Source organism: Eulemur rufifrons, chromosome 4, assembly GCF_041146395.1.
Source record: "Eulemur rufifrons isolate Redbay chromosome 4, OSU_ERuf_1, whole genome shotgun sequence".
NCBI classification, from domain to species: domain Eukaryota; kingdom Metazoa; phylum Chordata; class Mammalia; order Primates; family Lemuridae; genus Eulemur; species Eulemur rufifrons.
This window is the reverse complement of record NC_090986.1, coordinates 71,785,809-71,800,821: the sequence shown is the minus strand read 5'-3', so window position 1 is coordinate 71,800,821 and position 15,013 is coordinate 71,785,809. Positions and strand designations below refer to the sequence as shown.

The 15,013-nt window shown below is 30.6% G+C and overlaps 1 protein-coding gene across 4 annotated transcripts in view; it reads left to right on the top strand.

The window, feature by feature from the left end:
- The window catches only part of NBEA (neurobeachin), a 563,351-nt gene that overhangs the window by 151,059 nt on the left and 397,279 nt on the right, over positions 1 to 15,013 (top strand). For 3 of the 4 annotated variants that reach the window (XM_069467354.1, XM_069467352.1, XM_069467351.1), the window contains exons 21-25: positions 145 to 337; positions 2,086 to 3,102; positions 4,814 to 5,031; positions 7,172 to 7,325; positions 12,754 to 12,762. In XM_069467354.1, coding sequence (XP_069323455.1) covers positions 145 to 337; positions 2,086 to 3,102; positions 4,814 to 5,031; positions 7,172 to 7,325; positions 12,754 to 12,762 — 1,591 coding nt within the window. The remainder of the gene's footprint in view (positions 1 to 144; positions 338 to 2,085; positions 3,103 to 4,813; positions 5,032 to 7,171; positions 7,326 to 12,753; positions 12,763 to 15,013) is intronic. The other variant, XM_069467350.1, reaches the window with a different exon arrangement.

The following is a 15,013-nucleotide window of genomic DNA, read 5'->3' as shown; positions in this document are numbered from 1 at the left end:
TATAGAATATAGAATGTGTAGAATGTCTGTGCACTTTGCTTTACCTAGGTCATCAGATCATATTTTCACTATTTTCTCTAAATTTCAAAATAGTAAATTCTAATTTAATTTAGGTATTTTTGATGAGATCTTTTTCTCCCTTAGATGCTTATTGCAGTGTTCAGTGTGGCAGGATTGGATGTTTTCTCTTGGCTATATTAATCCTAAAAATTCTGAGGAACAGAAGATTACTGAGATGGTCTACAATATCTTTCGGATTCTTTTGTATCATGCAATAAAATATGAATGGGGAGGCTGGAGAGTCTGGGTGGATACGCTCTCAATAGCCCATTCCAAGGTAATAAGGGATTTAACATTTTATTTCATCAGAGTTTCATCAGTGGATTAAATGGCTATAAACACTTGTTTGGTGCCATCTTGTGGGCATCTTAGATTTTGGCAGATTTCTTTATCCTACTTTTCCCACTTTTCTCTTTTCTGTTTTTCCTCCATAGATTGTTAGAGCTTGAAAGTATTTTTTAGATCATTTAATTCAACCCCCAAGTTTATAAATCAGGAATTTTGGACCCAAAGGTGACACATACCTCTTTTATAGCAGATCTGAGAACTTGAATCTGAGTCAATTGCTCTTTTAAAGAAGTAGAATATTTCATGGAATAGTCTCTGAAATATACTTTTTAAGACATTTTTAAAGTAGTCAGAATATTTTTACATTTCAGAGCGAATCATAAATACATTTAAAGTGTTAAAGTTTAGTGATATTTCTGATTACATTATCTTTTCTTTATTTTTAATCTTAAGACTATGTGTGTATCATTTAAATATTTGTTCTTTGGTAAAATGAAATAGTGATTTTAAAATGTAAAGTATATACACATATTAGATTCTAGAAATTCAGAGATGTGATTGTTCATCATGTAGCATCATAGAAGCAGCATGAGTGTCAGAAGATTGGCTTTTAATCTAGTCTATGCCATAATTGAGTTTTGTGATTTTAGGAGATTCATTTAATCCTTTTGAACAGGAGTTAAAATTTTCTTGAAGGGGATAGATAGTAAATATTTTAGGCTGTGTGGGCTGTGCAACCTCTGGTGCAGCAAATCAACTCTGCTGCATAGTGTGAAAGCATCCATAGAAATATGTAAATGAATGAACATGGCTTTGTTGTGATAAAACTTTATTTACCAAAACAGATGATCATTAGATTTGGCCCATGGGCCATAGGTTGCCAACCCCCACTTTTAGGACTTGCTTTCTTCTTCTGTGAAATGAAGAGGGTTTTTATAGTATGATAATCTTTAAAGGAAAGTCCCTCTCAATCTAAAATTGTTACCCTATCATTTAAATACAAATTAATATTACCTGTCTATCAGGAAGGATTTTGAACTTTAAAAAAACTTTAGAAGAGATTTTATTTCTGTTATAAATTCACATTTTGTAATATACTGACACCTCACATTTAACATTGCTTTAACAAATTTGAAAACAGCAAAGAAAAAGACATTGCAAGTCTTTGTCCAAAAAATATATTTCCTGGGTCTCCTAAACAAACCTATGTAAAGTAGCAAATTCATAGCATCCTGTATAAGAATAAAACTGTGATGTTTTAACAGTTTATAAATGTATATATTTATAGATAATGTTTGAATTTTTTTAGCCTCAGTTGTTGTAGTAGGTTCACATACGAGCAATGGATGGTTAAAACTGTTGTAGTAATCATACTTTGGATATTGTACATTATTAGCTGCCGTTTCTCTGGTTAAGCTTAAATAAATGTGTGGAAGTTAATTGGCATATTAGGGTAACATTGAAATACTTAACTTAAAAAAAAACCCTTTAATATTGCTAGCTTACCTATGTGATTTTGGGGCAAGTCATATATAATAAGTTATATATGGTTATATTTGTTGATTATTTCCAATTATTTAATGCAACTAAGCACTTGTTTTAGGATTAATATGTATAAAATTAGAAAGCTTAAGCTTAGCACTATTTTTGCTATTGCCATAATTTTATTTTTATTATTTTATTTTTTCTTTTTGGTATATACAAAATGCCTTAATGTTTGCTTTACTTATTCTTAAGGTCACTTATGAAGCACATAAGGAATACCTAGCCAAAATGTATGAAGAATATCAGAGACAAGAAGAGGAAAACATTAAAAAGGGAAAGAAAGGCAATGTGAGCACCATCTCTGGTCTTTCATCACAGACAACAGGAGCAAAAGGTGGAATGGAAATTCGAGAGATAGAAGATCTTTCACAAAGCCAGAGTCCAGAAAGTGAGACAGATTATCCTGTCAGCACAGATACTCGAGACTTACTTATGTCAACAAAAGTGTCAGATGATATTCTTGGAAGTTCAGATAGACCGGGAAGTGGTGTACATGTGGAAGTGCATGATCTTTTAGTTGATATAAAAGCAGAGAAAGTGGAAGCAACAGAAGTAAAGCTTGATGATATGGATTTATCACCAGAGACTTTAGTAGGTGGAGAGAATGGTGCTCTTGTGGAGGTTGAATCTTTGTTGGATAATGTATATAGTGCTGCTGTTGAGAAACTCCAGAACAATGTACATGGAAGTGTTGGTATCATTAAAAAAAATGAAGAAAAGGATAATGGCCCATTGATAACGTTAGCAGATGAGAAAGAGGAACTTCCCAATAGTAGTACATCATTTCTCTTTGATAAAATACCCAAACAGGAGGAGAAACTCCTTCCTGAACTTTCTAGCAATCACATTATTCCAAATATTCAGGATTCACAAGTACATCTTGGTGTTAGTGATGATCTCGGATTGCTTGCTCATATGACTGGTAGTGTAGACTTAACTTGTGCATCAAGTATAATAGAAGAAAAAGAATTCAAAATCCATACAACTTCAGATGGAATGAGTAGTATTTCTGAAAGAGATTTAGCATCATCAACTAAGGGGTTAGAGTATGCTGAAATGACTGCCACAACTCTGGAAACTGAGTCTTCTGGTAGCAAAATCGTACCAAATATTGATGCAGGAAGTATAATTTCAGATACTGAGAGATCTGATGATGGCAAAGAATCAGGAAAGGAAATACGAAAAATCCAGACAACTGCTACGACACAAGTAAGCTATCTTATATAAGTTCTAGAAATAAACAAAAATGCACTGGATAGATATTGAATTGTTAGCATGAAAGCAGAGTAAATTTCTTACCCATTACACCATATTTGTATTCAATTATGGTATAATAGTAATTCATGGAATTGAGTAGTATGGTTGCATATATATAAAGAAATTAAAATATCTGAATTATATTTCCAACTCTGCCACATTCTTCTGTGTAACTTTGTCAACCTCTCTGGGCCTAAGTTTCCTTATATAGTACAAGAGTTTGTACTAGATTAAAATGTGACCTTTAAGGTCTCTACCAGTTCTAACATTTTATGACTGTGACTACATTTACACATTTTGTACTCGAGATCTTCATTCTGAACACTTGATTAATTTTAACCTTTTAAGCTTCAGGCCCAACCCTGTTCTGTGGATTATAGAAAAGAGGACTTGGAGCCCAGATTGAACTGATAAATGAAGGGGAAGGGAAAAGGGAACTGTTATTTATCAAGTGCCTACTATGTTCCGGGCACTGTGCTATGTATTTTCAGATTTAATCCTCACAACAACCCTGTGAGGTAGGTAATATGGCTGAGAAAAATTAGAATTATGAGCAGTGAGAATTTTTTTTTTAATAACCAATAGATAGGAATTTGTTACGAGAAAACTTAGGTATGGTGGTTAGGAAATGTTAGTGCTTCAGTTTTGGCCTCACTGGAGTAAAATTAAAAGCCGATGATGTTTTCTGATATGGATTTTAATTGGTGAGCCTTAAGTTATGACTCCTTCCATATTTTCTGGGTTAAACAATACTTTATGGTTATGAGTTTAAGAAATTATAGTAATACTTTTACCCTTAATGATTTGGGCTTTGTTGTCCTCTGTGTGTTCCACTTGCCTTTTAATGTCATCGAAGATAAATTTAATGTGTTTCCATTAGTTATAAAGAGTAAACCACGCCTTACTGGTGTCTTTGTACTCCCAATAAGAATCCTTAATAATCTGTGTATGGGAAAGGTATTTTTATTTGTTTTCTAACTGCCAATTTACAATTTTGTGGCAGTTGCACTGCAGTGATAATTGGCAGGGGATGGGGATATTGAATTAGGTGCAGATGTAAAATAAAGGAAAACATGGTGCATTGTTTATTGGACGGTAAGCTTGCCTGTTGAACACACTAGGCTTGCCTGTTTTTCATCTGAAGTTCCTAGGCATTTTTCTAGTTTGTATTCTAACTTACCAAATGCGTTTATCTTTTAGAATTGAAGTATTGTGAGTGAAAAAGACTTTGAAGTTGACTTGAATCTGTTCAAATAATATTTCTTCTAATGTTGTGTTTTAGTTACAATTAGTTGATGGCATAAATCCGATATACTTCACCTCATATATGCTGCTCATTTCCTTAAGGAAGTAATGCGATTTAATGTAGATACCTCATAACAGAGAAAAGAGGGTATAATGTGAACTTTTGTGTTAACCTTAGGTATATGAATACCTTGCCTAGTTTCTGGAATAGTAAAATAGAAGCAATAATGATAGATTTTTTCAGCTCAAAAAGGTTCCTATGTAGGGAATTATCACATGAATAATATATGTGAAATATATTAACTTATTAAAGTCATATGCAAAAGCTTTACTCACTCACTTTACTATACTCACTGTTTCATTTTGAAGTGAGGTATTTCTTTTGTACCCCACAAAAGTTCATCTTTTCTTTCTTTAGGCTGTTCAGGGTCGCTCTATCACCCAACAAGACCGAGATCTGCGAGTTGATTTAGGATTTCGAGGAATGCCCATGACTGAGGAACAGCGGCGCCAGTTCAGCCCAGGTCCACGTACTACAATGTTCCGTATTCCTGAGTTTAAATGGTCTCCAATGCATCAACGGCTTCTCACCGATTTGCTATTTGCATTAGAAACAGATGTACATGTTTGGAGGAGGTAGAGAGATTTCTTTTTTATAAATAAAAAGCAAAAATTTAAAATCTGGCACTGCCTGTTCTATATACAAGAGATTTAACAATAACAAAAAAATCAGTGGTAGTTTAAAGAAATACACACATTTTTATCTTGTCCTGTTAAAATTAATGCCATGTACTAGGTTATTATTGGTACTGATATTTTAACATATATTGTCAAAATAAAATTTAAAATAACCCTATGATGTGTATGTTTTTAGAGCCTATAGTATTTAAGCAGTTAGTGGGAGCCTATAGTATTTAAGCAGTAGGTAGCAGTTCAAATATAAACACTTAAAAGATAACAAATCTATATAAATTAAATAATTACCTTTCTTAATTTTTGACTTAATTGTCTAATAGCGGATAGGCAAAAAATTAATCAATTATGAGAATATGTATGGAAGTTGATGGCTGTAAGTAACAGATTATCCCACCATTAGCACCTTCAACAATCAGTGGCATGACATTCTTAGGACTCAAGTTGGTTTCTCTGCTTTTCCTGATTTTCCTTTTAGGATTCAATGTGGCTGCTTCAGCCCCAGCACCAATTCAACATAAGAAACTTGCCCAAACTAAAAGGCAGGGATGACTCTTCTTCCTTCCTCCTGTTCCTATTTTTTCTTTCCCTTCTATTTCTCTCTCTCCTCTTACTCTTTCTGTTCTTTTGCCTTTTCTTCTTTTTTTTTTTTAAGAGCCCCTCAAGAAATTTCCCCGCAGCATCACATGTTCATTCTAAGTTAATGACCAGCAACAGAAAATAGCATTATAATAACAGGTTTATATGGACCGATACTGGTTAACTAGTAACTGGGGTGGGACCAACCTTTGCTATACCCAATTCATCTCAATAATAGAACAAAATCTAGAATGTGCTAGCAGAGAAGTCATGACTATTGTGTCAATGAAGTCTGCCATAGAAAGTTTTTAGTTTTGATTTTATTTGATCAGTTTGTTCTTAGACTCATTCTTTTCATTGCTATTGTTGTTATATGATAAATTACCTAGAGATGGTAACTAAGGAAACTGAAATACATTACCATTAACATTAAGATCAGTATATGTAGATAAATAATTTAATTTACTCATTATAATATTCATAGCCCCCAAGTGAGTGATATTCAGCTTTTCTTCTGTCCACATACTATGTCTCTGTTTTCTTTCATAAGCTCTCAAGAAAGTCCCCAAATGGAATTTAATGTAATTTAAATTTTTTAAAGATCTTTATTTTTAGGATAGGAGAAAATGTCTTTAAATCTAAGATATAATAATAGATAGTATTTCACAACTTTAAGAAAGTGAGAATAATTGATTCAAATTTGATCATAATCTCCTTTTTCATTTCTTTCCCATTAGAAAACATTTCCTGTTCTTGACTGACACCAAATGAAAGCAGTGTATTTTTTTTGGAGTCTACGTTGCATGTTTTGTATGGGAAGGCCTCACTGCCATCTACTTTGAGATCTTTTTCCCTTTTTTAATGTAATAAGTTCTTGAATTTTTACTGATTTATTTATACTCCCTATTATGTCACTTTTGTGATTAGCAGGATACATTTTTCACATGGGTGGTCAAAAGTGGGGCTGCAGTCATTGGTGATATGACAAATTGAAACTGCCTAAAAATGAAACTTTCAGTTAACTTTTCAGGTTTTTCACTTCAAATTTTATTTTTACTTATTTATAAAATTTTTCTCTTGGTTGTATTTTGAGTTTCCATACTATCTTTAACATTAGACATATCCTTTGTATATTTAAAAGGTTTTTCCTTTCAACACAAAAAAACTAGCTTTGGCAAAAATAAGTATTTTAGCCAAATTCATTGACCTAGCTATATGTCTTAGAATCTAGTTAATACTGTATTTTTCAAGCAGAGACAAAATAATGAGTTAATACAGTTGGACATAAGAAACCCTGCAGAAATGAATGCTTAATTTTTGGTAATATGACACATCAGTTGTAAATTGTTTTTTTTTCCTAATAACTTCACTTTAAATTTTTCTAGCTCTTTTCAATATACTATAATTATTTTTCACTTTAAAAATGTTATTCTAAATAAGTGTAAACCTCTTATTTATAAGCCAAGTAAATGTTCACTTCTGTTTTGTTTTTATATTATTTTAGCCACTCCACAAAATCTGTAATGGATTTTGTCAATAGCAATGAAAATATTATTTTTGTACATAACACAATTCACCTCATTTCCCAAATGGTAGACAACATCATCATTGCTTGTGGAGGAATTTTACCTTTGCTCTCTGCTGCTACATCACCAACTGTAAGTACTTTGCCTCCATCTAGTGGTTATACTTTATAATTACGTGACTTCAGCATTTCAGTGGTGTTCTGTACTGTAAAAAGGTGGATTTTAACCAGACCTGTTCTATTAAGAGAACTTTTTAACCATTTAAATTTATGTTTCCACTGCTTTTATTTATCCATGTTGGGTTCCAGCTATATGTGCTTATGTCTGGTAATTCTGATGATTACTTCTTGGAAAGAGCTATACCTATAAATGATTTAACTTTATTTTCTATATATTGCTTACCTTTTCAAATCTATAGTATAATAAACTATTAAAATTCTTGCTATTTAACATTTTCATTTGACTATTTACTGGTTCAGCATTTATTTTTTACAAATCTAGCCTTGTCTGTTTTTGTTTCTTTATAAAACATTGAAATGTATTAAAAGAATACATTTGAAAGGCATTTAATATTAATTATGTATATCATTTAAAATACAATAGATCAATGTTAACTTTATATATTAGTTGTTATTTTAAAATATATTTGATTCATAGCAAAACAGGCTCCATAGCTACATGCTCAGATGGGAAAGAATATAGAACTATGCTTTCCATATTACCTGTGTTCTCATCACGATGTTGGAAACTTATCCTTAAGCCCAAAAAGTATGCTTTTGCCAGAGATAAATCTGCCATTTTGGTAAGATGTCTATCACTTGGTGAGACAGTGTTCCCAAATTGATCTCCAACTTTATTTTAACAAGCTTTTTTACATGACCCTTTTTCTTACTGGCCTTTTGTCAATGCACTAACTCCAGAGCAGCATTGAAACTTCAATATTAACAGCAACACTTTGTATCCTCACACACCTGCTCCAGGCACATACATCTCTATTTTATCCATGAATTTACTCATGAGGACAAAGGCAAGCAAGCTAGTTCAGGAGGGGGTGCAACAGAGCAAGTCATCATTAGGGCATTAATCAAATTAGTAGCTAAATCAAGAAAATGGAGCCAGAAAGAACAGTATAAATAGTGGATGGTGTGTAAAGAGAGCAGGTATCCTGAGATTCATATTCCATTCCTTCTCTTTAATCTCCGTTTTCCTCTCATGATTTGTACCAAAATCTGGTAAATTGAGAGTTATGCATTATTTTAAAAATGCATTCTGATATTGAGACATGGAAGGCATTTTTTTTCTTTTATACGTTAAAGACTGAATAAATCAATGCTTTTGTTTGGCATTTTTCTTGATCATATAAATTTTGTTTTATGTCTTATAAATTACCATTTATTGTCAAGAAATCTTAAATGGTTGTATTAAAATTCACTTTGAAATGTAATATTGCATGTTTTAAAATTTTGTGCTGAGCAAAAACTGATCTTAATATAAACAGCTTAGCAATAAGTTGTTAAAATTTGTATAGGTTTGAAACATTCACATTACTAAATAGTCTTCTAAATTTTAAAACCAAAAGATCTTTAACTATCAAGGTAGAGATGATACTAAATTAATGAATTAATTTATAAAAATTATGATTTATATAGTAATTCACTGCCCAAATTTGCTTATTTTTTATTTTATAATGAATGTACAGTAAAGATACTGACATTTTGAGGTTGGACTCCCAAAATCATTACTATGCAGTTTTGACCACTATAGATTGGAGTTTGAAACTATTAAATACTTACTGCCTAAGTCATTCTCAACAGACATGGGAATTGATCCAACTATAGAAACCTTTATTTATGTCTCCATTTTTTTTTATTTAGATATTTTGGTCCATTAATTGATTGTACCTATGCCTGCTTGTACAATATACCTGATTTTATGTTCTTTGAATGAATTGCTTCCTTAAAAGAAAGAGCCAGTACCTTTCTCCCATTTCATGTCTAGTAAAAACAAGAGTGGTGCTGATAACTGAGTATTGTTTATGTGTTATCAGATTATATAATATTCTTACTAGAAGCTGTAGTGTAGTAGAGGGGGAAGTTAGGAAGGAGGAGGTCGAGTAAAGAAGGAAATTAGAACTGATAATATGGGCTTTTTGAAATTATATGTAAAATGTAAAAAGCCAGAAGAGAATTTTGGAAGGGATAAATGAAAAAGGACACATTGGTAACATACAGATTATTAAAGGGAAACATATTTTTATAGATGCCATTAGAATTTCAATCCTAGGTATATGAAAAGAGATGGAAACATTGGAAACTAATATTTGAGTGATCTAGTAATTTTGTTTAGATATATAGAGTTTTTCAAAATATTCATATTTAATATGCTGATAATTATTTTATGAACAAATAGAAGTAATGATGGCTTATGGCAGTGGTTGGCAAACTTTTTCTGTGTGAGGCCACATAGTAAATATTTTAGGTTTTATAGGCCGTATGGTATTTGTCTGAGCTGTTCAACTCTGTTGTGATAGTACAAAAACAGCCATAGACAATACGTATTATAAGCAAATAGGCATGCATGTGTTTCAGTAAAACTTTATTAAAAAAAAGGTAGTGGGTCGATTTGACCTGTGGGCCATAGTTTGCTGACCATTGACTTACAACATATGCTCCTCATAAAATAATGTCATACTATGATGATTTCATGTGAAAACTTTATCACTTATTACAGACCTTTGAAAATTCAGTAGTTAGGGCTTAAGACAAATTCATTCTTTTCTATTAAATAAGAATTTGACTTGTAAATTTGACTTATTGACCATTTATTAAAGTTTAATTTTTAAGACAATTTTTCTGAATGTTGTGGTTATTACGGTCTATTAGAACATATGTAACTTTTCACACTCACCATACTAATTTTTTTGTCATTTGATATTTCCAATGTCGAACTGTATTAAATTTTGAAAAGATAGGTAGAATGCTACTGATTATTCTTTACAGTTACACATTTTAAAAAAAGACACAAAGCTCAACCCAGGAACGTGTCGTGTCCATTTCTCAGAGGAAATGTGAATCTCAGATAATTTACTCCTTTTCATCAGAAACAACCTTATTTCTCAATATCAATGAGACTCATATCTGACATTTTTGAAGTCAATATGATTTAATGGAAGATGTGTAGGCTTTAGCATAAGACATAAATAAATAAGATATGTATTTTACTACATATGACTTCAACCTCAGTTTCTTCCTTTACTGAAGAGTGTTATTATACTTATCCCACTCCCTATACAATCCCAGGAAGTGTGTTAGGTAATACATGTAGAGTGTACTAGATGGAGAAGGCTCTTAATGAAAATTTTCTTTCTTGAGTTCCTTTGGGAATTATATTTTGTTCCTTTATTTGTATAATGATAGGATAGTCTTCCCGTTTATAAAATAAACCTGTCATTCAGAACTCTGATGTTTAGAATATTAAAGTATGAGTGATTCATTTTTATAACAAAATACTAAAATGGTATAATCTTTTTGTCTGCTACTTCCATGGCATGGGATTGGCATAGAAATGGTCTATTTTCTGCCCTGGAATCTTAGATAAATATAATAGTCTATACTGTGGATAACATTGATGTATTGCTGTTCTAATATCACCAGGATAGGAGAAGATTTTGAACTACTTAGATTAATCTTACTTATAAGGAAATATTTTAATGGATACATTAACAAAAAAGAATGCAGTTATACATTGTTTATATTGATAGTGAGCACCTTGAACTTAATACTCTTGAAGAAGCAGCACCTAGTTGGAGTTTCAGTTTTGCCTAGATTATTTAAAATCATATGTAGCATAAAAAATAAATTACAGAAAAAGTTTCAAATCTGTAAATTAAACCAGTAGTTTTAACTTTGGGGAAAAAATTTAGACCTCTTAGCATGTAGTTTGACCAAACTTTGGTTTTGGGAAGGAGCATTATGTTTGTTCTTGTTGGTTTTTTGAGTTAATATTTCTGTGACTAGTCAGTTGAATCCTCTCATTTATTCTGTACTATATGGTTTAAGTTGGTCATAAATGAAAGTGAAGAGTTTGCAGGAAAAAATGAAGAAAAGCAAAGAACATGGATTAACCACAAATTTCATAATCACTTTGTGATTTTAAGTTGACCACCATGGTCAACCATCCAGAACACTGAATGTTTAGAATTTAATTCAGTGTCCTATATGGTTTAATTTTCTCTGCCCCAGAAAAATAATTGGAGACTGCCATTTCTGCCTCTCCTAGTAGTTTCATAATTGTAAGAAAGAAGAGCAACTTTTTCTTTTTCTATCCAAGAATGATGACAAAACCTTAATTTTTTAGTATTACTATTATTAGAGTATATAGTTAAGCAATTTGGAAAAATTATTAATTTTTTTTTTTTTTTTTTGAGACGGAGTCTTGCTCTGTCACCTGGGCTAGAGTGCCATGGCGTCAGCCTAGCCTACAGCAACCTCAAAGACCTGGATTCAAGGGATTCTCCTGCCTTAGTCTCCTGTAGCTGGGATTACAGGAGCAGGCCACCACGCCCAGCTAATTTTTCTATTTTTAGTAGAGACAGGGTCTCAGTCTTGCTGAGGCTGGTCTCGAACTCCTGACCTCAAGCGATTCTCCTGCCTTGGCCTCCCAGTATGCTGTTTTGTTTTTGCTTTAGTTTTGTTTACTTCATAACACCTTTATGATTCTCAGGATGCTATTACCTGTTTTTGTATGCAAAGTACCATGAAAATAACATATTTTGAAATTTATACTCACGTATGTTTATTGTCCAAAATCAGAGAAAGGGGACAATTGATGACTTTTATTGTGGAACTTAATCTCATCTAATTTTTGAATGTAATGAATATAATTATTTATTTAATAAGATTCTGAAACTTAGTATAATATCTGTATATTTATCTTAATTCATATGCAGGTCTCAGTATATCAGTAAGTTCTTTTCTAGCATGGGAAAGTGATTTTTAAGTTATAATCACCAAATAATATTTAATTCTTTTATTAACTTTTGGGAATTTTGAACTATAGGAAGGGTTCTCTATGTTTGAGAAAACAAATTATATTATTTTCTTATAGAAAATTCTAGAAGGTGGTATAACTAGTTCATTTCTCTGAGTTCTTTCTGCTTAAACCAATACTGAGGCAGTTTTTTTTTTTTTTTCCTGGCAGAGGGATTATATTAGCTTATTTATTAAAATGTTTCATTAATCATCTAGTAGGAAAAGATATTTGTTTTGTAAAATAAAGTATGTATAATTTCTAATACATGAACTATTCTAATATATATATTTTGACAGAGTTACTAAAACAAAAAATCAATTGAAGTCTAAATATTTGATATTTATCTTAATCATATGTAATTTATAAAATGAATATCTCTTCTGCGAATTTGCTTTTAATAAAATAATCAAATATAATTTTAAAATATATTATTTTGTTTCAATTTTACATTGTATTTTCATTTAATTTAATAATTTCCTTTTCTTGTACTTTTTTGGTCTGTTGTCTGTTTTGTCTAATGCATGTCCAGGGTTCTAAGGTTAGTATTACTTCTGTAGTAATTTTCAGGTTTTCAGTTTCAAATTTTATTTTTACTTAGTTATGAAATTTTTAACTTGGTTATATTTTAAGTTTCCATGTCATCTTTAACATTAGACATATTCTTTGTATATTTAAAAGATTCATTGAAAGGATTATTGTCCCAATGCTTGATGTATTACTATTTTATTATTCACACTAATCTGTAGACTAAACTATTATAATATAATGAAAACAGTGATATTACAGTCATATGTACAATCAGATTTTAATTGATTCCAATGAAAGTAAATTGGAAGAAATACATTAAAGATTTAATAATAATTGTATGTGAGTGATCTTTAATTTTAAACCCTATGTTATGCTTATGTAGTATTTCATTGTATTTATAAATTAATTTTATATAGAACATAAGAATTCTCTTTTATGTTGTTTGTGTTCAGAATGCTTTTCACTTTAAAATTTTATTTTTTTTCAAAAATAACATTTTGGCGAATTACATGGACAGCTTAATAATTCTGTTTATAATTCACCATTTCAAAATGAAAGCAAATTTTGACAGACCAAAACACTCAAAATAAAACCATTAATTAACTAATAAAGCAGGACAGCTATGCCATAATTTCAGTAGTTCAAAATGATAAAGATTTTGAGAACACGTCTAAATAAACTAAATTATAACATTTTGAAAAATTATTCAGAATAATTAATGGACCTATGCAATGGCCAGTTTTTGTTCCATTATAGAACACTCTAACTTGAAAACTCAGATTTAAAATGAATTTTTTGCTTTTTCTTATAAATTATTGTATCATAGTCATAGATTTTTAAGTCATGCTATGAAATGATGCCATATATCCATGAAGTGCTAGGAAATAAAGAATCTACATTTAAAAATCCAAGTAAAAAAATTTGTCATTTCTTTAGGCCATTGATACTAAATTGACATTATGTTGTAAATCAATAATTAAAATCAAATTTCTATCTATTTCCAAGCTTATTTTAGAGAGAATGGTTTTAACCCTATTTTTATTTTAAATGTAAGGAAAGATAGTTTGTTATTAATACCTTTTCTGCTGTGTTTAGAACTGAGTTTAGTTATATAATGCTTGTGGTAGTAGTCACCTATTGTTTTTATTACCCACTTTGTACGCAGGAAATGTTTGAGTGTTTTGGTTTTGTTTTGTTTTTTTTTCCCCAATCAGTGTTTGCTGCTCACATTTCCATGTTAATGTTCCTGCTTCTTCCAAGCAGGAAGAAGTTTAGTTAGAATGATGGATATAAATAATGTCAAAATGGAACATTAAATAGGAGCAGATACCCATTACATATGCTCACCTTGTAGTTGAATTTATCATTTGGTTAAGAGGTAAGGTTAATCATCAGTATGCTAGTATGCTCATTTTCAGAAAATTTAAACAGTTTAGACTTTTTTTTTAATTTATAAAGCATTCCTTATTTTTCTCCATTTCTTGAGGCACTGAGAAAATTCGGCCTAGTCCTAAAGCATAAAAGTAATTAAAATGTTATATAGTACACAGTGAAAAAATAAGAAATGTTGCCATTGCTTATAAAACTACAAAGTTATACATTTTAAGAGACAGAATACTTTTTAATATGCCCTCTGAAATTAGGAAATTAGATTTTATTATAGACAACATTTTAGTGAAAATACTGTTTCCAATCTTGAATGCTATGATTCTCCTTATTGCTAGTGTTTTATAGGTCATGAATTAAATATCTGTAGAGGATTTAGTGATCATCTTGATTATTTTTACCCTGGAGTTTTATTGTGCATATGAAGGTACTGAGTGGTTTAGGTTATTCTAAAATAGATAAGAAATTGTTACATGTTCTAATTTGACAGCCATCTCATTTTGATGCCAAATGAAATTGCTGTATCTTTCCTATTATTCATCATACATTTATAGGAAAGAAAAATTAAAGCATATCTTTTTATTGATAAGAATGAAGATTTTAAGAAAGAAAGAAATTTTATATTTTGTAAATTAATAAAATAAAATAACACAAAACTGGTATAAGTACATATGTGTGGTTATCTCTAAATATCTTTGTGAAATGATCTTAAGTTTAGAATGTAGTGTTTATAACTAAAGATATTTAAAGCTCACGTTGATTTTAAAATGGACTTTTCCTTTATTTAAGAATAATTGATAGGTAAACTAACTAAATTTGATAACCAGCTCCAGTGATATGTAGAATTAGTTTATAATTTATTTTATTTACAAAAT